The 26,067-nt window shown below is 34.8% G+C and overlaps 2 protein-coding genes across 2 annotated transcripts in view; one reads left to right on the top strand and one right to left on the bottom strand.

The window, feature by feature from the left end:
- Positions 1-26,067, bottom strand: part of LOC148947383 (uncharacterized) — a 278,197-nt gene that overhangs the window by 233,805 nt on the left and 18,325 nt on the right. The gene's annotated exons all lie outside the window — the stretch shown is intronic.
- Positions 1-26,067, top strand: part of LOC148947384 (DNA-directed RNA polymerase III subunit RPC2-like) — a 56,705-nt gene that overhangs the window by 18,215 nt on the left and 12,423 nt on the right. The window contains exons 4-8 of the mRNA XM_089095787.1: positions 9,241-9,417; positions 14,706-14,866; positions 15,526-15,662; positions 17,957-18,216; positions 21,120-21,320. Of these exons, the coding sequence (XP_088951913.1) occupies positions 9,241-9,417; positions 14,706-14,866; positions 15,526-15,662; positions 17,957-18,216; positions 21,120-21,320 (936 nt within the window). The remainder of the gene's footprint in view (positions 1-9,240; positions 9,418-14,705; positions 14,867-15,525; positions 15,663-17,956; positions 18,217-21,119; positions 21,321-26,067) is intronic.

Here is a 26,067-nt window from a genome sequence, read left to right as displayed (position 1 = left end):
AACTGAGGGCAGCACAGCTGCACGTACTCCTCGTCCCCCGATCGTTTCAAAGATTCACTCTTTAGACCCTCTCATGAAGTTCCATTTTCCTTTAAATCTTTTCTTGTGATATCTTCCAGCACCATTCGACCTTGTACAAGCTACTTTGACAAGACCTGCTTTTTGTTTTAACCCAGATGGATGGCCAAAAACTAGCCTAGCCATCTAAGCCTTTTTTCAGATTGGCCCCTAGAAAGTAGGATCAAATTACATTTTCCATATTGTTTGATATACAGTCGGTCAAATGTGTACCTAAAATTAGGTACACAGTTAAGCTATATCAGCTTAACCAAAAGCGGATAAAACTTTTTGGTTAAGTTGAGATCAGGACTAAACTGGAAACTCACAGTTTCAGCTGTAGAGATAATTTGAAATCACTAGTTTAATTGAGAATCTATTTGTGAGGAATTTAAGAACTGCTTAAAAATTATCTAATCCATAATATCTAACTATGTTCTAATCTAATCTATATTCTAATCATTTAATTGGGCATCAATTAGAGGGGAAAATAAGAACCAATTAAAAATGATTTAATCTAAATTATCTAACCTATACCTTAAATCGCAGCTTGGAGCGAAATTAACGATTTTCATCCTTGTAATGCTTCGTTATGACTTCAATGGGTTTGATGTTGAGGACTAAATTTTGGTTGAGGACTCAGCAGCTTCCCAGTCGTACAGGAACTCTTGCTGTAGCCATTCTTTGTCCAAATTTTTCTTGGATGTACCTGTTGAATCAGCAGCCACTGTATTTTCAGAGAGTATATTCCACAAGTTCATTACTCGTTGGCTGAAAAAATGGCTTCTTTCTTGGACTAAGGAGCGTTGCTTGAAGATTTTTTTTGGAATGACCTCTAGTGACAGATTGTTCTGGGGGAGGGATAAGGAGACGAGGGAGCACATTTTTGGAAATAATTTTGTGGGTCTTTATCATGTCACCACGTTTCCTCCTGTTTGCAAACGTAGGAAGTTTCAAGTGACCTAAACGCTCTGTGTATGGCATTTGTTTGAGGCTTTCGAACATTTTGGTTGCTCTTCGTTCAACTCTTTCTAGAATTTATTTGTCATTCTTGAAATTGGGTGATGTCATGGATATTTTAACCTCTAGGCACGGGCGAATTAGTGCCTTGTAGAGCTTCATAAGCACACTTGTATGTCAATTAGAAATAGTTCTTTTGATTAGCCTAAGAGATTGGAGGGTAGACAACGATACGGGTTTTGCATGGATGTTGAAATTTAGTTGACGATAAACAATTACTCCAAGATCTCTTTATTCAGAGACTGCCAAAAGGGGGAAACCTTTGAGATGGTATTGCTGATGTGTGTTATGATTACCAAAGTGGTTTATATGGCATTTGTCAATATTGAACGAGAGGAGCCATGTATCAGCCCAAGTCCCAAGAATATTAAGGTCACTTTGAATAAATTGCTAGTCAGAGGTAGTGGCTGCTTAACCAACAAGTTTTGAATCATCAGCATAAAGAGTGAGGAGGTTTGAGAGGTGATTGGGTGCATCATTTATATATAAGTTGAAGAGACTTGGCCTAAGAATGGTCCCCGGGGGAACGCCGCTTAAAACAGTTGTAGACAAGGAGCAATGAGGGACACCTTTAGAGTCGTGAACTCTTACAACGGATGATTTTTCTGAAAGGAAACTCAGTATCCACTAGACAATAATGTCGCGAACAGCTCCTGCTTTTAGTTTGGTAATGAGGAATTCATGGCAAACCCTGTCAAATGCTTTTGAGAGGCCCAGGAGCACCATATCAACAGGTACATCATTATCCAATAATCATGTAACATACTCGTATGTGTGTATAAGATTAGTGTCAACACTAATCTTAAAGATCTGAAGCCATGTTGATTGGAAGTGAGGATGTTGTTAGTTTCCAAGTGCTGAATTAGATCTTTTAACAAATCTCTCATGCACCTTTACAACTGCAAAAGTGATGCTAACAGGGCGGTAATTTTCTGCAGTATCTTTGAAGCCTTTTTTTGTGGATTGGTTTTATATAGGACTTTTTCCAATCTGAGGGTAGTTCTCCATTTTGTAGGGACAGCTGGAAGAGGTCACACAAGGGAGAACTGAGAACAATTCGGCGTTCCTTAAGAAGCCTTGGGTGTATTCCATCTGATCCTTTGGATTTATTAACAACAAGTTTTTCCAGGCTATTTAAGACAATATCTTCGGTAATTGATAGTTTTGGTATTGGATGACACATTATGTTTGATGGTACTGCAGGAATAGTTGAACAAGGTTGGATGGTGAAGGCAGAGGCAAACTGGGTATTTAATACATTGGTCTTATCTATTGGCAATGAGCGGGTTATGCCATTATGTCTTAGGTCAGAAATGGTGTGACGGTTAGGATTTTTGGCAGAAACATGTCTCCAGAAAGATTTGGGGTTTGTCTTGATTTCTGTGGCAAGCTTTTCCTCATGCTGCGACTTCAATTCCTTAACTACATTAGAGGCAAGATTCCGAGTCTTTGCATACCTTATCCAATTTTCATGAGATTTCTCCTTGTTATATCATTTCTTGGGTCTGGCTTTCCTGTTGATTGTTCTTTTTGCATCCTTTGTGAGGAATGGAAGCGTTTTTGACTGTTTTCAGTGGATGATAATGGAGTAATTTTTGCAATTGATAGGAGGGCTTTCTTTAAAATTTGTCCATGATATATTAATATCAGATATAATTAGTTTTGACCAAATTATTGGGGCTAGTTCCTTCTATATTGCTTGGTAGTCAATAAAAGTTTGAGGACTAAGATTAGGTTGCAGACGTATGTTCAAGGAAAACACAGAGAGGATAACTGAGTGGACGCTGTTGCCAACTGGAGGAAGAAATTCATTTCTGACAAGGGAACCTGGATTGCTCAAAATTACGAGATCCAATAGGGAAGGATTCTGTTTGCCACGATGCCTTGTTGGCTTGTCAACCGTTTGTGGAAAAAATTTATCAGATCAGCAAGACAAAAATGGTGAATCTCTATTATTAGATACTACATGACCAAGACCATCAACCCACTCGATTAATGGGAAGTTGAAATCACTGATAATTATTAAATCAGATGATGCTGTAGATGACATTTCATCAATGATAGTTTTAAGATGTATTTCACAATCATTTAGACTGGGTGCACTAGGGCTTCTGTATACACACTCAGTGCAGATTTTTTTTATTTTCTTGAAGAGTAATATCAAACCATAAACTTTCCACCCAGGGTACATAGAAAATTAAAAGGTTAATAAGACTAACCTGGAAACCTTCCCTGACATAAATACCAAATCCTCTTCTGTAGTTTGGTTGCCCCAGATTAGTGAAACACTGAAAACCAGATATCTGCAACATACTTTCGGTAACAGGCATTGTAGTAAATTTTGGCAGAATCTCCACTAACCCAGCAATATCTGCTTCTTCATCAACATTGCTAGAGATGACACGCAGGGTATTATTATTTCGAGGCTTACGGGACCGGTTGACCAGAGGCAGAGGTCCTGTAGCTGCAACTGTATTTGACAAAGGCGGGGTAGATGTTAGTTCAGAGATGGCACTCATGAAGCTCGATTTACTTGAACTTTCAGATGAAAAGTAAGACTCACTAAGTTCATTTTCAGTCGATACAATAGTAATAACACTTGAAGTTCTACAAAGCAAAGATGATAACTGCAAGGAATCAGGACTGTTTACAGGAGACGAGGAACAAACTGTTACGTCTCCATTGCAACTGAGTTCAGGGCTTGCTTTGGAACTTTCCAACCGCGATGAGCTGCAACGTTTTTTGTCACAACTTGGGGTTTGAAAATGATGAGATCTTTTTCACCAGAGTTTAATCACGTTTTTAGCGTATCTATGAGATTCTTATGTTTATCACGCTCGGCCTTCGATGCGTCTCCGCAAAACTGAATATCTGCACGGGGTTCACGAGAACGGTTAATAATTTTCCTTTTGATGTCTACACTGGGAACGAAGAAGAGGATAGGTGATGGGCGTGCATTTACGGACTGTGAGTTTGCAGGGATGGGAAGTCTTTTCACATTTGTAATTTGAAAACCTTGGAATTTGTAATTTTGGCTGAGGTATGACTGGATGTAGAGTTGTTCGTCTGATTGTGACGTAATACCGTATGCAACTATGTTTAGAGCTCTACGTTGTCTATGTCACTCTTCAGCGAAAAAGCGCTGAGCCTCACAGTTGAGATGTTGGGCAAACTCACTATTTGGCAAGGCAGTCTCTTGTTGCACAAGGGTTTTGATTTCAGCACTCACATCAGAAATACAGCATTTCTCAGAGACCTGATGTTCAAGGGCTCACATTTGTGTTCTGATATCGTAAATTGATTTCGAAATCTCTTCTTTGAGAGTAATTTCAAGGTTAGTTGCTGAAGACTACACAATATCTTGGATAATGGCTTGGGATGGGATTTTATCAATAATATCTCTCTTCATACTGCTTATCGTAGCTTCGACAATACTTTCAACACTGGGATTCTGGTTAGAACTGCTTGGATTCATAGGAGAGCGCTGGAAAATTGGACACTTTATTCAAACATCAACCCGTCGAGAAATTTTTGTGAGCAACACATATTCGGGTTCAGGCATATCCATGCAGTCTATGCATATCCACTTTCTGCATGCATCACAGAGAATTGCCAAGGAGTCATCATTTAGAATTGCCAAGGAGTCAAACTCTTATCACACCCTTTTTTGGGGCTAGTGCGAGCTCTTTTCGAACCCCCAGTAGGCTTCGCATCGGTATTACGAGTCGACTGTTTAGGGGGCATTATATTGGGTGAAATGGAGTCTCTATGGGTTAATTTGTGTTGGATTGCTTCTGTGACTCAAATCAGCCTTAAACACACGAAAATTCTAAGTACAATTACAGAAAATACGCGAAAACGGCTGAGTTGCCACAATACATAATGTTATGAAATATAGTTGGCAAACATACAATTTGCAAATACGTAATTTCAGAAGAAAAAGATGACACCGCTGGTAAACAAATGATGAAACAAAAAATTAACTTAATTCAAAGTCCTGGTCAATCTAATAAAACTCTTAGAAGGACCACTTAAAATGTCATTGAATGCTAATATAGTTAAAAAAAATCACAAAATATGTATGAAAAAGTCTTTATCATATAAATTTTGCATATAATCTTTTTTTAAAATTTCACATAACCTGTTGCTGTTGAGTTGAAATCATAACTATATTCTAATCTTGGTTACGGACTTCTCTTCTTATTATTTTAAACTTCTTTCAATTTCTAAAAAATACTCTGTGCCTTACGTTTCTACTTTTTATATCTTCACTTCATCAACCATCTGTACTAATAATCAGCAATTAGATCTTCATCAATTTTATCCATGGCCTTCAATTCAAATTTTCACTTAATTACTACTTCTTAATTCCCACCTTAATGTCTTTTCTACTTTCTTTTCATTCTCGTTAGATATACCACTTGGAAACTTTTTATACCAAACCTTTTAATCTTATGGTACACCCAGTCTTATACCAAGCTTAAAAAGTTTTCTTCAACGTTTACTCTCGCGATGAATCAGAAAAAATTGAATTCATCCAAGAAAGAATCCTGTGAATAATTTTTAAAGAAGGCAAGGTGGCATACTCTGCTTCTAAGAAAAGCTAGGTTGGAAATCCTTGGGTGCAGGAGAGCTACGTTGTGCCTCTATTTTGCAAAAAAATGTAATAACAAACCCTCGCACGGAAAGCATCTCCCCCAAACGTAACTCCCATCCAGATTCCGGCTGCCTCGAGCTGTTTCTGAAGCCGTTCCTATCTTGTTCCACATTCTCTGCTTTACCTCCACACATGAAAAAACATTTGTCCCCTTCACTACAGAAAAAATAAACAAAATATTCCACTAGTTTTCCTTTTTTTTTCATTGGAAAGCGGTGCTGCCCAGGATTCTGTATTTATCCACTTGTTTTGCCCCCTTTTTTTAGTGTTTCTTTTAACATTATATATATATATATATATATATATATATATATATATATATATATATATATATATATATATATATATATATATATATATATATATATATATATATATATATATATATATATATATATATAGACATATATATATATCAGATACCTATATCTATACTATGTACATATACATATATATAGCTATATCTAGATATATATATATGATATGGAATGTGTATATGTAGATATATATATGATGGGGAGGGGGATATGTCCTATGCTCACTATCGACTATATAGAGCATATATGCTCTTTCATATTTATCATATCATATATGAGCTCTATATATATGATAGTTTCTATGACATACATATATGGGCATCTATATATATATATATCTGTCAAATGCATTTCGGGGAAATACGAAGTTTGTGTGAGGGAGGGGGGCTATCTGCTCTCCAATCATTTTGACTCTTAGAAAGGACACTAGAATTTCCGATTGCCAATACTGCGAGCCCCCACCGAAGTTTATACCGCCATCCTTTCCATTGAAACCTTATATGTCCCTCGGGCATAACTTACAACCCTTACCATGAGGGCTCTGATGGGTTGTCATCTTCAAATACACAATTGTTGGACTTTTCTACTACGCTGAACAAAATGGCTATCTGGAAATTTTTAGTTTATATGTTTGGGGAAATGATGGGCTGGGGGGGGGTCTAGCTGCTTCCAATCACTTTGACTATTAAAAAGGGTACTAGAACTTAAGATTACCAATCCAATAAGCTCCCTCCGAAGCTTATACGAGCATCCTTTCTATAAAAACCTTATATGCCCCAAAGGCATAACTTGCAACCCTTGCCCTAAGGTCTGTGAAGGGTGGGGGGCGTCACCCTGAAAGACATAATTTCCAGACCTTTTAACTACGCTAAGCAAAATGAGTACCTACTAATTTTGATTGGATGTGTCTGGGGAAATGATTGGTGGGGGGGGGGGCGGGGGCTGGCTGACCTTTAATCATTTTTGAATATTAAAAAGGGCACTATTCCTCTCAATTTCTAATTGGGTGAGCTCTTTTTGAAGTTCTTACAACTTCTATGCAAAGTGTCCGGGTCTAAAAAAAAACAACAATACATTGTGCCCACATCGCTCCTTACTTAGGCAGCGCTCTTGCGCTGCCTATGAACGGTTGCACAACGTAACTCTCCTGTACTTATGCTTCACCAACCTAGCTGTTTTTTTAGAAGAATGGAGTAATGAACCTTAAAGGATATATACAATTCTGTCTGATTCTTTCTTCGTCTTCTAATTTGTTTTTGTCTTTCTTTCCGGTACTGTCACGCCTATACTTAAACGCGGTAAAGATCCAGATTCATGCTCGAACTATAGACCGATTACTGTATCTTGCTTTATGAGTAAGATTTTTGAGTATGTCCTTTTGCCTGAAATAACTTCTAAGTACAATTTTTTGTCTTTTCAACTAGGATTTAGAAAAGGGGTTGGTTGCCCCCAGGCACATCATGTGCTCAGTCGGTTGTTAAAGGAAGCTTTTGCCCAGAAGCGTTTATTGTATTGCTGCACAGTAGACATTTCCGGGGCTTTTGATAATGTTGTTCACGCCCAGGCCTTGCATTCCCTTGCTTGCTCTGGAGTCAATTATTCAGTTATTTCTACATTGCGATATTGGTATGATAATTCTTATGTGCGTATTAAGTGGCTGTCAAATACTTCTGATTCGGTAGCTGTTAGGAAAGGTGTTAGACAGGGAGGAGTTTTATCTCCTTATATATTTAAATGTGTCCTCGCTACTTGTTTAAAACATCTATCTCCTATTGTGTTTTTTCGTGATATTGGTGTAAGTTCTATTGCATACGCCGACGATGTCCTTTTAGTTAGTTTTTCTCGTCGAGGGCTGGCTCAGAACTTCCGTAAGCTGTCTTCTCTACTTAGTGATATTGGCCTATCCGTTAATATGGGAAAGTGTGAGTTTATGTGCTTTAATAGTAGAACTTCTGTATCTCCATTAAACCTCGATTCGATTTCAATACCCTGTTTGGATAAAGTCAAGTGGCTTGGTATATCGTTTTGCCCGTCCTTTTACGAAACTTGCTCCGAGTTGGTTACTAATGATTAAACAATATTCGTGTGTCATATGGTAAGATATCTCCAAATAGAGGGCTGTTATGATCGTAAGGGCCTAGCCCGGCTTTATAATAGTTTTTGCTCTCCAGGAGTATATTTTCTATCTGGATTCCACCACCTACTGAGGAAAAAAGATTTACAGACACTTAGAAGTGGTTATTTTAGATATTGTTAATATCTGATGTATTTACCTGGGCGTGTTAAAAATAGAAATATTGTATATCGTTATTGTGTCATTTATTCGTGCGCGCGAATGGCCAGTGTGTCTTCTAATATGATTATTAATAATATTATTTTTGTTTCTTTCACTGACCCCTTAGTTTGTTTTTTTTCATCGTGATATCGGTTAATTTGTATTTTTTTGTTGTTGTTTTATTTCGTAATGATGTTGTTATTATTTCTTTTATATTTTCCATTACTCATCAGTGTCATTTATAATGTTCATATGTGGGTCATAAATAAATTATTATTATTATTATATGCTCTCTTTATTTTTAAGTTGATTTTGATAGACTATTTTTTTCCTTTGACTGACTTATGAAGTTTATTGGGTATTTTATATATTTCGTTGTTTCTTCTTTTTCGTTTTGATTTTAATCGACTGATGGAATTAAAAACGAACAAATGTTGATTCAAATCATTCGTCAACGGAAGTCTAAAAGAAGAAAAATCATGCGCAAACCGGTGATCCTCATCACTCTTAAAGACAACTTTGAGCTTAGGCCTCGCCTAAAATATATTAAGTAATAGATATAGCCAGGTCATGATGGTCGCCAAGTTTTTATTTACGTGTGGTCCTATCTTAGAAAGCTAGTGGTGGAGGGTGGGTGGCAGCTCCCTCCCTCTGAAATATTAGTTAATATGTTTGCGTTTTAAGTTTTCAACTTCGCTTTTTGCACTTTATTTGAATTTTTTTTTAAATAATGCTAAGGGTGAAGAACGTCATTATGTAATTGAATAATTTGATTGGTCTTATTAGTTCCTCATTTAACCTTTTTTTTTCTTTTTTCTTCATCCTTATTTGGTTTCTATTCTATTTTTTAACTCTTTTCTTAAGCAAGTTCTATTATTTATCAACGCTATCATTTATTTTAAAATCTGTTTCAGACTGTAATGATGCATGAGCAACCAGTTGCTAATCGAATGCTTGTCCTTAAAGGACCGAAGGGAATTGTATGTGACGTTCAAACATCAACTTTAGAGAGACGTATGAAAATAACTGTGGCTGGCATGAAGAATAAATATTACTTGGATATTAGACTCTTTGGAACACCTATTCCAGTGGTATGTAGGCCTTAGAAATCCTTCTGTTACCAATATCTTCACAGTCGTATCTAGTAACATTTTGGAATGCTGGAATGCAGCAACAGTATTCCAGTGACATGTAATGAGAGATCCTCATGCTAGCAACATCATTCCTGTAGTATGTAGCAACAGCATTGGAATGCTGGAATATCATTTACAGTGTTATAGACGGTCTGACTTTCCAATTTGGAAGGTATTGCAATATATTTTTCAAACCACGAGGGGTTTATTAACATATAGTAACTCCAAATGTAACCTCCAAATCGAACTTTATAGGAAACGAATAACTTTCACGTCTAACCTTTAAGAACTGTATTGTTTTTTGTTTTTTTTTTCTGTTGTTTTTGCAAAGACAGTCTTGCATTGAAATTGTTGCAAAATATGCACTGTAATGAGCGATGACCATTACTTTAATATTGGTAGTACTTAGATACCGATTACCGATTGCCTCGTCAGAAAATCACAAACTTAGAAAAATTATAAAATACAGGACAAATTTCATAAGTGAAGACTAAGGCTGAGGCCAAATTATAGTCAAACTTGTCGGTAAAATCAAAATTGCGCGTGACTACAGCGCCAATTATTTACGCTGGTTACAATTCGCGAGTTGAACATTGTTCAACTTTCAAGTATACAAATTTTTGTTTGCCAATCAGAGTCAAGAGATTGAGCATAATTTTTCGAATATAGTAAAGATGGATGCTTAGAACAACAGTTTTCTTCATCTGTAGCAGGAATATGACAAAAGATAAGACGAAGTAGTATTAGTTGGAATAGGTGGGAAGAAATTAGTTTCGATACATGCTTTTCAAATCGATTTATTGCCCTTTGCAATGTTTGCTTCTGAAATACAAGTGTGATGCTACAACCAAGAAAAACCTTATGCCATTTTTGAAGCTTGGCTTTTTTATTGACAGATGTGTGTGTGGTGTGGCATAATGTAAGGACTAGGTATGTGCTTATCCTTATGTCTTGGTATAGTACACTAGATAAGAAAGCTAGCTATACTCTTTAGATGTTAAACAAGAATTGGTTTTGATCTTAGAAGTATAATTTTAGTCTGTTTGTTCTTAATTCAAAATTTGTTGAGTCTGTTTTGGCAAAAGTGATAGTGGTGTACAGTTTTTACGACTGTTACTCCCTTCTTTTTTTTGCCAGGGTCTCTCTAACTGCCTCCTATAAGTTCCTCTTAATAACCGCATCTTAAAGTGCAATATGACACCTTCTGGAATGCCACAAAACATTCACAAAATGATACGAATTCCCGACCCCTCAGATTAAAAAATGTCTGTGATAAACAAGCTTTATTTGAAATTAGACAAATGTGACGTAGCTCTCTGCTTCGTTATTTTACTTCACTTGAAATAATCCTAGTCAGTGGTCTAGCTTTTAAATGAGAACATTGTTGGTCGTTAGATTTTCGGTGAGTTTCTGATCTTTCTTTATTTGAGTTTATTGTTTTTAATTCATTTATTTTTATTTTATATGCTATTTTCTTCCGCGTTGTTCATTCTTTATCTCTCCTAATTCGGGTTTTGTTTCATCTTGATCTGTACATTGTTTATTTTTGTCTTTTTATGTTTATTTTTCTGGTCTATATCGTTCGTATTTTCCTAAGAAATTGTGAACAGGATTTTTGGAGACTTTCCAATATTCCTGAAGAAGAAAAGCAGTTGTGTTCACAAAATATCACGTTCTGTCGCATCCAGTATTTTCGTTGGCTTTTCAAAACCCCATTATCGCTTTTCTTTTCTTTTGTCTTCTGGAATGGAAAGGGTAGGGAAGCATAAGGGTAGAATTAAAATATTCATGGCCAACAATCCTTGATCGAAGATTTAGAATCCCCACTTGTGTACTCCTCCCAGGTCCCTTAGTAAAAAGTAAACAATTCAAACTCCTATAACATTGTAGTTGTTTATTTGACGTCCTTTAATTCAGATCGCGTTTCATTTACCTTCATTACGTGAATTCAGCTGTGGTTCCATATGATAAGACTGCATTCTACATTGGCTTCTTCATTCTCCGTTTGGGGTTTTCTACTATTGATTCTATAGAACCAAATAGCTAGTATTAACTAGACTCCAAATATCAGTTAGATCACATTAAGCAACCTCAGATGAACCTGATTCCTTTTGGTACATAATTTTCTCCTTTTTTTCTTAATTTCAAGTATCTTCTACCCTCAATATATTAAATTACCAGTAATTGAGCATACAGTCCATATATTAATAATTCAGCCCAGTAGCATTTGTGAATGATGCAAGAGAGGCCCCTTAAAATAGAGTCATTTGCTTCGAATTGTTTCATCCATATGTTCTGTTGGTCGACTCCACTCATGGGATGAGATAATAAAGATTAGGACACTGCTAGCATGCCAGGGATGAATTGTAAGATGCACCACGAATATATGGAGGCTTAAATTACTAGCATTGTTAATGCTCAGTAATGTAGTATTTTGAGCTGAGTGTATATGACGAGAATCTGACTATTTATATTCGTTGGGTTATCTGTGGCTTTTGCGTCGAAGCCCTTGACTTACCTTTATGCAGTCAGATGGATATTGAGTAAGATCTGGACAAATACCAAAAAAGGACCTATTACTTTTTTCTTAGTAAGTATAGAGTTATTTTTCTTTTTTTAAGGCCTAGTTGTCTAATTCTAAAGTATACCTAGCAAGGTATTCCATGCTCAAGCACTAAAGTAGATACCAACAGAGCGTGGTTACTATTCCATCTAGTAATTGGTGCATTAAAATTAAAAGCCGAAATGATTGATGCATTCATGATCAATGGTTGATGTATGCAAATTTCAAATTATATTAATTCAAATGGGTGTGCATTTAAATAAGTGTATTCAGTTCATTGAATTGGTTGGACTGATGTACTGGCTGTGTCTATTCAAATGTTTGTGTGTTTAAATTGTTGTATTCAAACTAGGACATTGGTCGGATTGATGTACTTGTTTTATTAATGGATGAGCGCAATTCCAATCTACATTAGTAAGGAATGAATAGTGTATTCAAATGATGCATTCAGTTTATTACATTGGCTGGATTAATTTACTAGTTTCATGTAATTCAAATTGGTGTGCATTTTTACCTGATGTATTCAGAATAATAAATAATGAATTGATTCATGAGCCCATTCCAATCCAAATTATTATTTAAAGATTGGTGTATTCAGTCACTAATTATTAATGAGTGATCGGTGCATTCAAATTGACGCTTTTACATGCATTGATTAAAATTGGTGTATTTAGGTGCTTAGTTAGTAACGAATGATTGGTGCATTTAAATTGGTGCTTTCGCATGTATTGATTAAAATTGGTTTATTCAGGGTCACTAATCAGTCATGAATGGTCGGTGCATTCAAGTTGGTGCTTTCGCATGCATTGATTAAAATTGGTGTATTCAGGTGCAGTAATTAGTAATGATGGGCACATTCGAATTGGTGCTTTCGCATGCATTGCTTAAACTTGGTGTATTCAGGTGCACTAGCTAGTAATGAATGATCAGTGTATTCAGATTGGTGCTTTCGCATGTATTGATTAAAATTGGTTTATTCAGGGTCACTAATCAGTCATGAATGGTGGGTGCATTCAAGTTGGTGCTTTCGCATGCATTGATTAAAATTGGTGTATTCAGGTGCAGTAATTAGTAATGATGGGCACATTCGAATTGGTGCTTTCGCATGCATTGCTTAAACTTGGTGTATTCAGGTGCACTAGGTAGTAATGAATGATCAGTGTATTCAGATTGGTGCTTTCGAATGTATTGATTAAAATTGGTTTATTCAGGGTCACTAATCAGTCATGAATGGTGGGTGCATTCAAGTTGGTGCTTTCGCATGCATTGATTAAAATTGGTGTATTCAGGTGCAGTAATTAGTAATGATGGGCACATTCGAATTGGTGCTTTCGCATGCAGTGCTTAAACTTGGTGTATTCAGGTGCACTAGGTAGTAATGAATGATCAGTGTATTCAGATTGGTGCTTTCGAATGAATTGATTAAAATTGGTTTATTCAGGGTCACTAATCAGTCATGAATGGTGGGTGCATTCAAGTTGGTGCTTTCGCATGCATTGATTAAAATTGGTGTATTCAGGTGCAGTAATTAGTAATGATGGGCACATTCGAATTGGTGCTTTCGCATGCATTGCTTAAACTTGGTGTATTCAGGTGCACTAGCTAGTAATGAATGATCAGTGTATTCAGATTGGTGCTTTCGCATGCATCGATTAAAATTAGTGTATTTACATGCACTAATTCAGATTGGTGTATTTAAAGCTCTAATTCGTGGATTAAGATCATCCAATTCCATATTACTTTAAGGGAAGTTGATGCGTTACACTAAGGAAAATTGATGCATTCAAACGGATGATCGGTGCATTAGTATAATCGAATGAAGGATTAGAATATTCAAATGATCGGGACATTCAAATAAAAGCCAACAATGAGCTGGCTCTTTGAATTTTCTGCGCTCTTTGCTGTATGGATTTGATCAGACTGGCCTCTAAACGACTTTCTTCTGTACTTTTGTTTTGGCTCTTCTCCTACTTCTCCTTAATTTCTTTTTTGTACATCTTTTTTTATCTCAGGTGTACCTTCATTTTGGATATCAATATTAATCATCCAGTTCATCCAAGGTTGATTCTTTTCATCCAAGGTTGGATTCTGTTTATCAATTGGATATCTATTTATTTTTATTTTTTTGTTGTTGGCAAAAACTTAGATTTTATCTTATTATTGTGTTATTAAGTATTGCATTTTTTTATAGTTTTTTATTTATTTCGATTATTATGATTTAGATTTTTATTTTAAATTTAGAATAAAGACACCATGAGAAAATTGTTTTCCTGATCAAACTAAAAACATTTTTAGTAGAAATTAAAATGAGAAATACAATGAAAAGGTACACGCACTTTGATTACATAAGAAAAAAACACAAATGATTGAACAAATTTGTTAATTTAAAACATTTATAAGTTGAAAGATAGGATTCTAGTTAGGATTCCAGTAATTATCCAGTAATTTCCTTCAGGACCAGCTTGAAATTACAGGAAAATACGAAAAAAACATTGAGATTTCATGAGGGGTTGTGTGGTAATCCGGAGGCTCCCCGCCGGCGTAGTCGCATTGTCCTGAACCTTTTGTATATGTTTTTTTTTTTCTTTTACGAGGCCTCTGCTCTGATTTCCTTTAAAGAAAAATTGTGCCTAGTTTTTCTACAGTATCACATCTCTATATTAAGCTATAATATACGTTTTAGGCCATATTATTTAAAGCGTATGGCTTTGAAGAAGAACAAAAAATTCAATTTGCTGTTGGAACCGACGAGGATTGTTTAAGGATGTTTTCTGAAGCTCTTGATGACTGTTATACAACTGCCAAGGGAAACACTGACATCAGATCTCAAAAGGAGGCGCTTCAGTAAGTAAAAAAAAAAAAAAAAAATTAAATCAAATTACTTAAACTCCTGTTTGTAGCGTCGATCTGAATTAGTCCCGTTCAAAGTCGACCCGATGGATAGATTTGTTCGAAGACACTTGTAGACGGTCTAACTTAGTACTCCTTGGGCTCTAAAACTTTCAATATTTGCAGTTTACGTTTTGTTATTTTTTGCTCTCTTTCTCTCTCTCTCTCTCTCTCCTTCTCTCTCTATCTCTCTCTCTCTCTTTTTCCCTCCCCCATCTCTCTCTCTCTCTCTCTCTCTCTCTCTTTCTTTCTCTCTCTCTTTTTCCCTCTCTCTCTCTCTCTCTCTCTCTCTCTCTCTCTCTCTCTCTCTCTCTCTCTCTCTCTCTCTCTCTCTCTCTCTCTCTCTCTCTCTCTCTCTCTCTCTCTCTCTCTCTCTCTCTCTCTCTCTCTCTCTCTCTCTCTCTCTCTCTCTCTCTCTCTCTCTCTCTCTCTCTCTCCCTCTCCCTCTCCCCCTCTTACTCCCTGTTTTATCTTTTTCTCTGTTTTTCCATCTTTCTCTCTCTCTTCTTTCTCTTTTACATTTGTAATTATTTTTTGTTCGTTTTTATCTTAATGTTATTTTTTATTTTATTTTCACTATCTTTAACTCTTAAATTAAAATGCTATTATATTAGATTTTTAGGCAGCAAAATTAAAACGTCTGGCATTCAAGGGAAGAGCGATGAAGAAAGAGGTTTGGAGGCTTGTAGGATGATCCTGTCCCACATTCCTGCAGAAAATGATAATTTTCATGCAAGAGCGATCTACCTAGGTAATGCCTTTATGACTTTCCTAGATCTTTTCGGTTTTTAACCTTATTCCTTGACATTTTTGTAGGAGCTGAGCAAAAGTTTCAAAAAGAAGAAGTTCAAAGTTATCAATTGTCTCAATTTTATCAAAAATTGTTGAAAGTTACATTTTTTTTTTTTTTTTTTTTTTTTTTTTTTTTTTTATACTCCTGTTCACTTTTATAAATTTTTCGTCCTCTTTTTTCTTTTTGTTTAATTATTATTACTAGCCAAAAAAGGCTAGTAATAATGGCTTTCTTTTTCGCCTCACTCCGCTTGTTTGGGCCTTCGATCCTAGCACATTTGTTATTGTGACGTTTAAATACCCTTCACTCGATGCTTTGGATCATTTAAGAGAGAATTTCTTTTCTCTCTTTTGTATAAATTATTCAAGTCCTTAAAACAAACACACCTTAATTTCTCTTGCTATAACTAAATACAAATGCCTAATGTTGCCTAAATGTTTAACGAGACAAACTAAGATTCGCTTGCAGAGTAGCTCCGGGTACTCGGTGTATTAGTTTTAGGCTTACACCCATAGCCAATTACTTTGCTGACCGAAGAGGTTGCTTACTTTTTGCCAAGAAAAAAGTCGTCTCTACCGGCTTTTGTAGCCTCCTTAGAATAGCTCGGGCCTTTGGCCCTCACGTTTTTGGATCCTGGGTTTTTGCCTGTGACTCTCGCAGTTGACCATCATTTCCCTTAGACTGTGTGTCTGATTCTTCACGAGAAAATATGGGCCAAAAATTACTGATTTTAAACTGCGTTGTTTTAAACTACGTAAAGACGCAATCACTTGTCTTTTTCTATTTACCTCTAATTTAATTGTAAATCCATATACAAATGAAAATAGAGTAATTACACTTAAAGCAGTAACGAAAACTTTGTAAAACTGTATTGGAAGACGAGAAAAGAAAAAGAAGAAGAGAAAATCATCCAGTTGAAAATTAGTCAAAAAAGAATTTTAAAATAAGTTAGATCTAACGATTAAATTGTCTCTGACCATTTAAGAGATAGTAGCTGGTTATACATAAAATTAACTAAATTCTGAAATGCTCATTTGCGATGAGAAAAGACCTCCTCCGCCCTCAATAGAATTCAATGCAAGTCTTCCTGTGCATTTTGGTCTAATAATGATTTTTATTCCACGAATGTAATTTTCATCTAAATGGAAAATATTTCAATATGTATACTTGTACCGATGAAGAAAAATCGCCTAACGTTCGAGCTCGAATCTACGACTCTGAAATTAGAAGTCTGATGCTCTATCAACAGTGCTATCCAGGCTGATTTTTTCGGTTTTTATACCTTTATTGCATTTATATTTTAAAATAAATGGGACTTTCTCTGTTCTTAAGTCAAGTTCCTATTCATCATACCTTATAGCAAGTACATAGGCCTACATAGGAAAGTAGTGTTATTCGGAAGGGGGGGGGGGGCAAAACATTTTGGATGTGGTATGGGAACTTAATAGTTGAAAAACAACCGAATTATGCGAATAATCCTGAAAATTTTGTCGAGTGGGGGAAACAGCCCAAAGTTCTTATTCTCCAGCGTGCGTGCCTAAATAATTTCAGTATTGATTCGATGGAAAAAAAAGCCTATCAGAACAAAAAGCCTTGATGAGAATAAACGTTTCTTTCTGGATAACCTGTATGGTAGTTTAATGACAAAAGATCTTTTGATATGACTGATGTTAGAGATAATTATTTAAAATTATTTTACAGTTCCTTAAGCGGTGCTGCAGTGGTAATTTCTTCTATTCAGGTACTAACGAGGTAACAGCTGTCCTCTAATCTCGGTCAAGCGCTCGCCACAAGGTGTTCTTTGTACGACGTCATCTTCTTCTGCCGCTTGGTTCCCAATGGTAGGATGACTAAGGAAGGCGGCCTTCGTTCATCCGGAGTATTTGTCCTAAATGTGTCCACCTCTTCGTCCTTAGAAGAGCAGTAATGAGGGACTGGCCCGTTCTACTGTATATACCAGAGTTACTGACTTTCTGTTGCCAGTCTATATTTTAAATTCTACTGAGGCACATGTTTCGAATACATATCTATGTGCTATGTTTACTCTATGTATTGTATATATACTATATATTATGTATAATATACATGTATGTAGTATATTAAGTAAGCATATATTAAGTATATTACTGTACATATAATAAACAAGCACTATAAGCGGGCTTTCTGTACTTTGCAACTAGTATCTTTAAGATATTGATGATTTGTACTTTCACTTTTCGACAGTTAAATTCATGACAGTAGTTTAATTATAGGTATGATGGTGCGACGAATCATTAAAGCACAGCTGGATCCAAGTTTTGTTGATGACCGGGACTATATTGGTAACAAAAGAGTAGAGTTGGCTGGCTCTTTAATTGCACTAGTTTTTGAGGATTTGTTCAAGCGACTGTGCCAGGACATTGCAATACACGCGGAAAAGGTTTCGGGTGCAACTATGGCAGCTTCTTTTGATGTGTATCAATACATTACCAAACAGACAATATCTCAAGGCCTTATATTTGCTATAGGAACGGTAATCAACTTAAATGATCATGAGTGTTTTTCTTTCATTTTCTCTCTTTTAGTAGACGGGATACTGTCTGTGGTATCAATGGGTAATGTTGTGTTGAACGAAACTGTTATAATATTGTTGTAAGATGGTTATAAAAACTTACTAATGATTTTTTTTTTGCAATATTTGATATTTGTCTTTTTTTAAAGAATGAACTGCAGTGATGATTTGTTTCTCTTAATTGATTATTACTTTTCATTATTCTCCTTTTTGATAATAAATGGATTTTTCTATTTCTAGTGTGGGAGACATGATGGGTCACTATTTGGAAAATATTTAAAAACTTAGAAAGGCCACTGTGAGAAAGGCTTCCTGTGGAGGGAGGACGCCCTTTATTACGGGAAAGGCAATTTTTATGGACTGTTTTATTTTTGTAGCATCTGGTGGTTTGAAGTGTGTCGGGTTCGGCTGCTATCAAATCTTTTTAAAAAAGAATATAGGTGACGTCTAATGTTAAAAGTAAAATTTTGTTAAAGTTGTCGTCACTGAGAAATAGTGGAGGCGGTGTTAAACAACAACAACAAACCAATTTTAGTAAAATCAAGTGCAGCTATATTACGAAGCTCAGTAATTGGTTTTTAGTTTTATTCTGATTGCAAAATTAAACATGGAAAATAGCCAATTTGGTCAAAACAATATCTAAGGGCCTCATGTCCTATGGGAACGGCAACCAAGCATAAATGTTTTATTAATTCTCCCTCCGTTTCGAGACGAGAACTGTTACAATTAAGTTCATGCGAATGATTTTGTTTCTTTTTATTTAGGGCAATCTAAGTGGGTGCTATTATGTTGACCGAGACTGTTATAAAATGGCTATAATATAGTTATAAAAAGTTGCTAATATATTTGTTTTGCATGATTTGATATTTGACTTTTTTTTCTTTTTAAGAATTAAGTTAAGCTATATTACGAAGCTCAGTAATTAGCTTCCAGGTTTATTTTAATTGCAAAAACGAGCATGGAATACTAGTCAATTTCCTTAAAACAATACCTTTAATAAAAATTCAATAAAAATTCATTACGAATTTTTTTTGATTATTTGATATATGTCTTTTGTAAGAATAAATTGTATTTCTAATTATGAAGCTCTATAATTAACTTCGAGATTTATTCTAATGGAAAAAAAACAGTTTCTGTAAGACAATATCTCAAGGCCTTATATATGCAACGGGAACTAATGAAACCTAAGGTATCTTAATTGTTTTTAATTCTTTGATTAAGGTTAACTATAGTGGGTGCTACTTTATTGTACGAGACAGATATAAGATGGTTATAAGACGGTTATAAAAGTTGTTAATGCTTTTTTTATTATTGTTATTATTTGGTAGTGCCGTTTTTCTTAGAATATACTAGGCGTATTATGCAGCTCAGTAATCAACTTATAGGTTTTATTGTAATTGCTAAAAAAGCATGTAAAACTTCCAATTTCGTAGATGATATAAATATTCCTGCATGGCAGGCTGAGCTATGGAACAAGGCTTAATTTTGACTGTGTTATGATTGAACCACATAATGTAAATAGAGGTTGAAGCGAAGAAAATATGTGTAAATACTCCAAATACTATGGATCAGATTTCAGTAATTGTGTGTGTTTTTTAACTAAATTTGTACGGTAAAGAGCTATGGCTCTGATGTCGTGGGAGTTGGAGAGCTTGATTTTGGTTCTTAAATCAAGGGTATTGGGTTGAAGGAAAACTTCCTTTTTATACTATGAACTTAACATTATGTTAGTTATCTACTTCTTCTGGTTTTATTGTTTATATCATAATCCAACTTTCTGTTTTTTTTTTTTTCATTGATCTTCTTCTTTTTAACGATCTACATTTGCTTGAGACTGGTGTAAGTGGCATACTTGTGATCTCATTTTGGGACAAACTCAACTGTTATTGCTCTTTTTTACGGGGGTTGGGGGGGGGGGAACTAATTTTGGATTTTCATGCCCATTGCATAATAGAGAGCTAAATTTTATACGGGTTTTCAGGTTTAGGGAGAATCCCTAAACAATTCCAATCCCTACTCGTAGCTCAGCTGTCCTACCATGAAAAACTTAGTTACCAGCAAGGCTATATGAAGAATTTCCTTTTAGCGGTAAATCATTTGGTCTGATAATAGGCCAGCAAAAATTACCCATTTTGCTATCATTTTAGTAATTAAAAAAAAAACAACAGAATATCTATGAAAAGTGAAGAGCAAATATAAAACTAGAACATTCATAAACCAGCGTATAAAATTATACGATGAATCAGGTTGTACAAGGAATTAGATTATTAGATTGTATGAGGAATCAGAGCCGTTCTTGGTCATTTGGGAAAAAATCATCTGATTTTCCTTATTAACTTCAAAGAGAGATAGTACAATGGAAAAAAAAACCACAAAACCTTCAAAATATGAACAGTTAAAAGAGTCTAGCCTTTGTGTAATGATTGCTAACTTTGGCGTCTGGGGTTTTTGTATACAATCCCTCTCGTTTGGAGATAACTTAGACTGAGTTCAAATAATAATAATGGAGTAATTTAGAAATAGCAAAAAAGTTTCTTTTGTGTTTCTTACATCTGTGTAGCCCGGTCGTCGTGAAACTAATTCGTTTGTGACAATTTTTGTAAAATTTTATTTCGATTTATAATTTTATTAACGAGATCCATAGCTAGATATTCCCCCCAACCCCCTGTCCATTCCAAAAACTTTGGTTTTTAAAATTCATAAAAAACTTGTCTCAAAACGACCCGATAAATTATTAATATTATTATTATACTTATAATAATAAATTATCATGCAGAAATGGTAAATTATTATACTTCCTCTTATACTTATCATTTTTATGTTGCGTTTGTTCTATCAAATATTTATTTTATTTCTTTTTATAGGGTAATTGGATTATTGGGCGATTTGGTATGCACAGAAAAGGTGTAAGCCAAGTATTGTCAAGATTTTCGTACATATCTATGCTTGGAATGTTGACACGTGTCAATTCACAGTTTGAGAAAACCCGAAAAGTTGGAGGTGTCAGATCCCTTGTCGGGTCACAATGGGGTGTTCTCTGTCCCTCAGATACACCAGAAGGAGAGGTAAGTCTATGCTCAAAATACTGATAGTTTCTGAGGTTAGTCTGATTATTGAAGGTGTTTAGGTGTTGGGAGGAATAATTGGAAGGTGTTTAAGCTTATCTGCAGCTATGGGTTTTCAGGCACGTCAATTGGGAGTCTTTTATATTTACATTCAAGGTCAGCTTTTTGTATTTTAACGGAAAAATAGATAAAACAACAAAGCTGTCCGCTTTTCTATATTTTTAAAATACATCCTGCCCCTTGTATTCTCGTGAATTGACGTCCCTAGATCCTTTGCCGCGTCATCATCAGCCTTATTGATTTTAATGACAAGAGGGTAGAAGACTGTCCCAAGTATTAATTTATATATATATATATATATATATATATATATATATATATATATATATATATATATATATATATATATATATATTTGCTTTTTATGGGGATTGATATAATATAATTGGTCATTTCTTATTTTTTGGAGCAATATTCTCTCTCTGGAAACGTTTTTTAATTATTAAGTAATTCATGGGATCATAAATCTTTGTATTAAAGACAATAGTGGGATATTAAGAACTTACTTTGACGCCGACTTGGTGAGTTGCTTCCGTATTAGTATCCTATGTTGGATTTCGAATGTCTATTTTGCCGCCCTGTATTCTGAATAATTTTGTTGATCTCCTTGCGAATATATTTATCATTACTGCTACTACTATTAGCAACTCACCGCACCACTGAGCCCACTGCCATTTAATTTTTCCATAACTGGCCTATTGCATGTACCTAAAAGCTGCACGCTTCATTGTCTTTTTTTGCCCTTAGTTGTGCTGTCAGGCCGTATTGTGTCCACTATAGAATTGACCTTTGTATTAATTATAATTTAAATAAAAATTCGAATAGGGATAAAATCCTTTTTATAGACTGTGTTTCACAAACAGTGATAGAAATTCAAAAAAAATACCAGATATTTCGGTCACATTTGCAGTGACCGTCATCATAGTAAAACCAAACTAAAACAATAGTTTATATACGGAATCAAATAAAACTAGATATTGTTTAATTCTCTAATTCTTTTCAAAGCAAAGGCGGAAGCTAGCCTCTTTGACCTTCTTGGATTCGGTTAATTAGTGTTCAATGATATACACTTGGACAGAGGTCAACTACATTGGGTGAATTGAACTTTACTCTGTCAGATTTTAATAAATTATCGTAGATAGAGTTCAACCCAAATTCACCTGTGTCCCGATTCAAAGCTATATTCTTGAATCAGATTTTCTTTATTTCAAGTGTTTCACGAAAATTTTGCTTTAAACCCCAGTCCCTTGAAATGAAAGAGACATTATAGAACAAAATAAAATGGTCTGGAAAATTGAAAATATGTTTCGAAAGGGTTGAAGCAAAGTCTTCAGACTTAGAATCTTGCTTTTAAGCCCAAGAAATATAATCTTTATGCTGTAATAATCTCATTTCCAAATTCTGGTTAGTACGTCCCACATATGAGCTTCCGCAAGTACATGGAATCTGATAGACCCCACTTTGTTGCCCCAATGAGGTTAGATCCTTCACAGAATTTAGAAAACTACCCAAAGTATTATTACTCTTTAAAGCTACATTTAGACCATTGCTCTGTGAAATTCTTTTAAGTTTTTCACTTAACCCGGGTACATAAGGTAAGGAACAAACAACAACTTTCTTTCGAGTTGTTTCCAAGGCTTCCTTAGAAATCTCTAGAAACTTTTTCCTTCTTTTTGAAATAAGTGTGGTTAATTAACCACTTTGGATACATATTACTTATTAGTATTTTTCTTAGAAAAGACAACTTCTCCTCAAACATTTTGGAGAGTAAATACTAAAGATCTGGTCAGTTTAAGAAATTATAAAACCAATTTTTACTTGGCGAGCGTGACTGGAGCTGTATGACAGAAATTTATTGTTATTTGTCAGTTTTCAAAAGATTTTAAAATCCAGACTATTTTCATTTTTTAAAAGAAGAACATCAAAAAAAGGAAGTTTCCCATTCTCTTCTAATTCAACAGTAAACTTTAAATCCCTCCCCAAACAATTAAAATGTTCCAAAAATCCTTTTAATTCCTCCTCCCCATAATCCCATACTGAAATTATGTCATCCATCTACCGGCCCCCAAAAATATGTTTAAAAAAATATTAATCTAACGCAATTGTTTCAATATTCTCGACAAAAATATTAGCTAATAATGGATATAAAGGGGCCCTCTTAGGTAAACCATTTACTTGTTTGAAAACCTCTCCTCTGAATTGAAAAAAAAATATTGCACAACCTTACTAAATACATAATTACAGAAACTTCCAAATCTGTTTTGCCACTAATCAAGTCCAAATTTCTTAGTAACTTTCTTTCTAGAAGACTTTCGGCTGCTTCTACATCAATATTTATATACATTGATACAATGTCGAAGCTTGAAAGCAAAGAACTTGTAAAAATTTCTACTTTTTTCAGTTTTTCAACCAAATTAAAGGAATTCTTAATATACGAAATTTGTGTAGACAAAAGTGGTTTACAGATTGACACTAACCACTTGCTCAAAACACTTGTTGGTGACCTTGTACTTGACACAATTGGTCGTAATGGTAGGTTAGGCTTATGAATTTTGGGAAGTCCATATAATTTAGGGCACAAGGAACTGCGTGGCAGGTGTTTGTGATAAAGTTGACGTGTAATTTTTCCTTCATCCTTTAACACTTTAATTTCTTCTTAAACTTATTTACTAAAAGAGTCTGGATTGGATTATACTTGGATAGCTTCTTGTATGTTTTTTCATCATGTAGTAAACTTCTTGATTTTGATTTGTAATCCTCAGTATTCATGACAACTAAAGTGTTACTCTTATCTGCTTTTATAATGGTAATTGAACAATCCTTTTTCAAGTTTTTTAGAATTCTTATGTCTTTGATGGTCGTCCTAGGAAACTCCGGTTTCAATACAAAATTAGAAAGGGTTTTCACGGTAGAAGCTCTTACTAAGCTAAAATCTTTTATTAGGTTTACATTTTTATGCAAAGATGTTTCTATTGAAGAGATAATATCTTCCATGGACACTTTATCTGGTTTAAAACAAAATTTCGGACCCTTTTCAAGCACTGATTGTTCTTGTATCGCTAAAGTTCTTGATGAAAAATTAACCACACCTCGTTCAAGAATTGACGAAGGTATTACCGCATTATTTGTTGGTAATTTCGAAAACTTTTTTAGCAATCTTTCTCTGGAAGGGCAGAAGTCATGATTGAAGTGATTTTTTCCTGTTTGTTGAATAAAACAAAAGTCACTTACACTAACCTTTTTTTATATAAGATTTTCCAGGGAAACTCACTATTAAAGCTCTTTTTTTACTTCTATTCTTAATAATGTGATTTAAAGTCTTGAAATGTAAGCTTCGTTCAAACTTTTCTTCCTTGAAAGTGCCCAAATGTAAATTGAATTTTAGCGAAGGTGGCACAATTCCCATCTTCTTACATTGTAGAAGAAAATCCTGCTGGTGAAGAATGACCGAATCTTTAGTATTTGCTCTCCAAAAATTTGTACCTGGACTAAGTAAAAAACTTAAAAGAACATTACAGAGTATTGGTCTAAAAGTAGCTTTAAAGAGTAATAATACTTTGGGTAGTTTTGTAAATTCTGGGAAGGATCTAACCTAATTGGGGCAACAAAGTGGGGTCTATCAGATCTCATGTACTTGTGGAAGCTCATATGTGGGACGTACTAACCAGAATTTGGAAATGAGATTATTACAGCATAAAGATTATATTTTTTCGGCTTTAAAGCAAGATTCTAAGTCTGAAGATTTTACTTCGGCCCTTTCAGAACATATTTTCAATTTTCCAGACCATTTTACTTTGTTCAATAATGTTTCTTTGATTTCTAGGGACCGGGGTTTAAAGCAAAATTTTCGTGAAACTCCTGAAATAAAGAAAATCTTTTTCAAGAATATAGCTTTGAATCGGGACACAGGTGAAACTGGGCTGAACTCTATGTGCGATAATTTATTAAAATCTCACAGAGTAAAGTTCAATTCACCCAATGTAGTTGACCTCTGTCCAAGTGTATATCATTGAACACTAATTAACCGAATCCATGAAGGTCAAAGAGGCTAGCTTCCGCCTTTGCCTTGAAAAGAATTAGAGAATTAAACAATATGTAGTTTTATTTGATTTCGTATATAAACTATTGTTTTAAATGGTTTTAGTTTAGTTTTACTACTGACGACGGTCACTGCATATGTGACCGAAATATCTGGTGTTTTTTTGTGAATTTCTGTCACTGTGTGAAACACTGTCTGTTTAAAGGATTTTATCCCTATTCGAACTTTTATTTATTGTCATGGAAAGGCAGTGTGGTCTCCGAAATTATCTACTTCATAATTATAATCTGCTAGAGATTAATTATATGTTTGGATTTTCAGAGACATATACTTGTTTTTACTTTATTTCTTTTTTATTCTTATTATCTGTGTACCCTATTTTCATTTATTCAGGATGTCCACTGAAGAAGATGAGAAGTCAATAATCCAGTAACCATGAGTTAGCCAATTCTATTTATGCTGACTGGGCAATGGGGAGGGGGAATAATAAAATAATATAAATAAAATGAAGTAATATTGAAAATGTAATTTTGGTTCTAGGTGAGTGTTTCTGTCACTGAGGGGGGGGAGAGGGGGGTACTGAAAGACAACTCAGAATTTTCAGATTGTAAGCCTTCTAAAATATTGCACATTTAACATGTCTGGAGC

Source organism: Artemia sp. Qi Xiang Cuo, chromosome 10, assembly GCF_049724085.1.
Source record: "Artemia sp. Qi Xiang Cuo chromosome 10, ASM4972408v1, whole genome shotgun sequence".
NCBI lineage: Eukaryota > Metazoa > Arthropoda > Branchiopoda > Anostraca > Artemiidae > Artemia > Artemia sp. Qi Xiang Cuo.
This window is presented reverse-complemented; position numbering and strand designations above follow the sequence as displayed.